Source organism: Microtus ochrogaster, linkage group LG2 (genome assembly GCF_000317375.1).
Source record: "Microtus ochrogaster isolate Prairie Vole_2 linkage group LG2, MicOch1.0, whole genome shotgun sequence".
Classification (NCBI taxonomy): domain Eukaryota; kingdom Metazoa; phylum Chordata; class Mammalia; order Rodentia; family Cricetidae; genus Microtus; species Microtus ochrogaster.
The window spans coordinates 17,213,360-17,214,861 of NC_022028.1; the positions used below are offsets into that span (position 1 = coordinate 17,213,360).

Below are 1,502 nucleotides of genomic sequence, written 5' to 3' on the forward strand. Positions count from 1 at the left end.
AGTGTCCAAACAGGTTGATCATAACCCAAATATAGAGGATGCAATTCTGTCAAGCTTGTGGCCTGGTAAGACTGGTTTTCAATATTCCCGTGGAAGCTTCAGCAGACTTAGTCAATAAGCCAACATGTTGGCTAATTATGTATGACAAATCAAGTCCCATCTGAAGTTCCACTTCCAAGACAATGGCATCAGGCACCCCAGTTTTATTGGATACAACAGTTGTTTCTATGACCATTGGAATCCTTGAAGCGCAGCCGCATCTTAGGACGGTACTTCTCCAGATACAAAAGTTGCTTGCTGTTAAAAGCTCCACGCCGCTTTCTGGAAAGAAAGAGAACAAAGTCAAGGGAGCTATCTAGAGCACTGAGATTTCTGAATATGCCAGGTTTTATTTAACTTTTATTTAATGAATGATGTTGAGACCACACCAACAAAAACAAATGAAACACCCCTCAACTTTAGTCATATACCTTAGCAAAATGTAAATTAACAAGTACATTGAGTCAATAAAGTAGAACAAGTCACTGAACAATCAATCATCTGCATGAATGCAAAAAGGCTGGAGAAGGTCCTTTTCTCCTGGAGTTAGTATAGTTAGTAACAACAGGCACACAATATACATTCAGACAAAATACTCAAACATACCAAAACTAAAACAAGATAATGGATAGAGAGGATTTGGATTTTTCTTAATTCAGATATTGAATAAGAAAATACATGCAGGCATTAAAGAGACTTACTGTCTTATGAACTGTACTGCATCTTCATATTTCATTCCACCTTCAATTAATGCTAGGGCAACAAGCACTGGAGCTCTAGTAAGGTAAAAAATTTTGACAAATCACGATTTTTCAAAATTAAATCCTGTAAAATTCATTACTGAAATACCCCATATCCAAAAATTTATCAATATAACATTTCAACATTAGTCTTATATTAAATTTTTTAGGACTAAGTTTGATACTACAGGCTTAGAATCTCAGCTACCTGGAAAGCTGAAGATTACAATTTCAAGACAGCCAAGAAGTGAGTTCAAGACCAACTAGGGAAACTGTCTGAAAATAAGATGGTCAGGAAGCTAGAGATATAGCACACTGTTAGAGAACTTGTCCAGCATGCGGAAGAGACCAGGTTCAAACCCAAAGAAGAGAGAATCTTATAAAGTATTAGTACTTTCAATTCAGACCTTTATCTAGAACAGTGGTTCTCAACCTGTGAGTCAGGATCCTTTAGAGGTCACTTATCAGACACCCTGCACATCAGATATTTAATCATAATTTATAATAGTTGCAAAATTAAAGTTATGAAGTAGCAATGTAAATTATTTTATGGTTGTGGGTCACAACAACATGAGGAATTGTATTAAAGGGTCACATTAGGAAGGTTGAGAACCACTGATTTAGAAAGAAATTAGGTGATTTTTCTTACCTGCCAAGGCCTGCAACACAATGGACAGCAATACAGCAGCCAGGTTCTTCACGAAACTTAATCTTTACAAGACT

The 1,502-nt window shown here is 36.4% G+C and overlaps 1 protein-coding gene across 1 annotated transcript in view; it reads right to left on the bottom strand.

Annotated features, from left to right (window-relative positions):
- Positions 1-1,502, bottom strand: part of Ptp4a1 (protein tyrosine phosphatase type IVA, member 1) — a 2,151-nt gene continuing 649 nt past the window's right edge. Inside the window, exons 2-4 of the mRNA XM_026785604.1 lie at positions 1,429-1,500; positions 741-815; positions 1-321 (exon numbers count right to left, since the gene is read on the bottom strand). Coding sequence (XP_026641405.1) covers positions 204-321; positions 741-815; positions 1,429-1,500 — 265 coding nt within the window. The 3' untranslated portion in view covers positions 1-203. The remainder of the gene's footprint in view (positions 322-740; positions 816-1,428; positions 1,501-1,502) is intronic.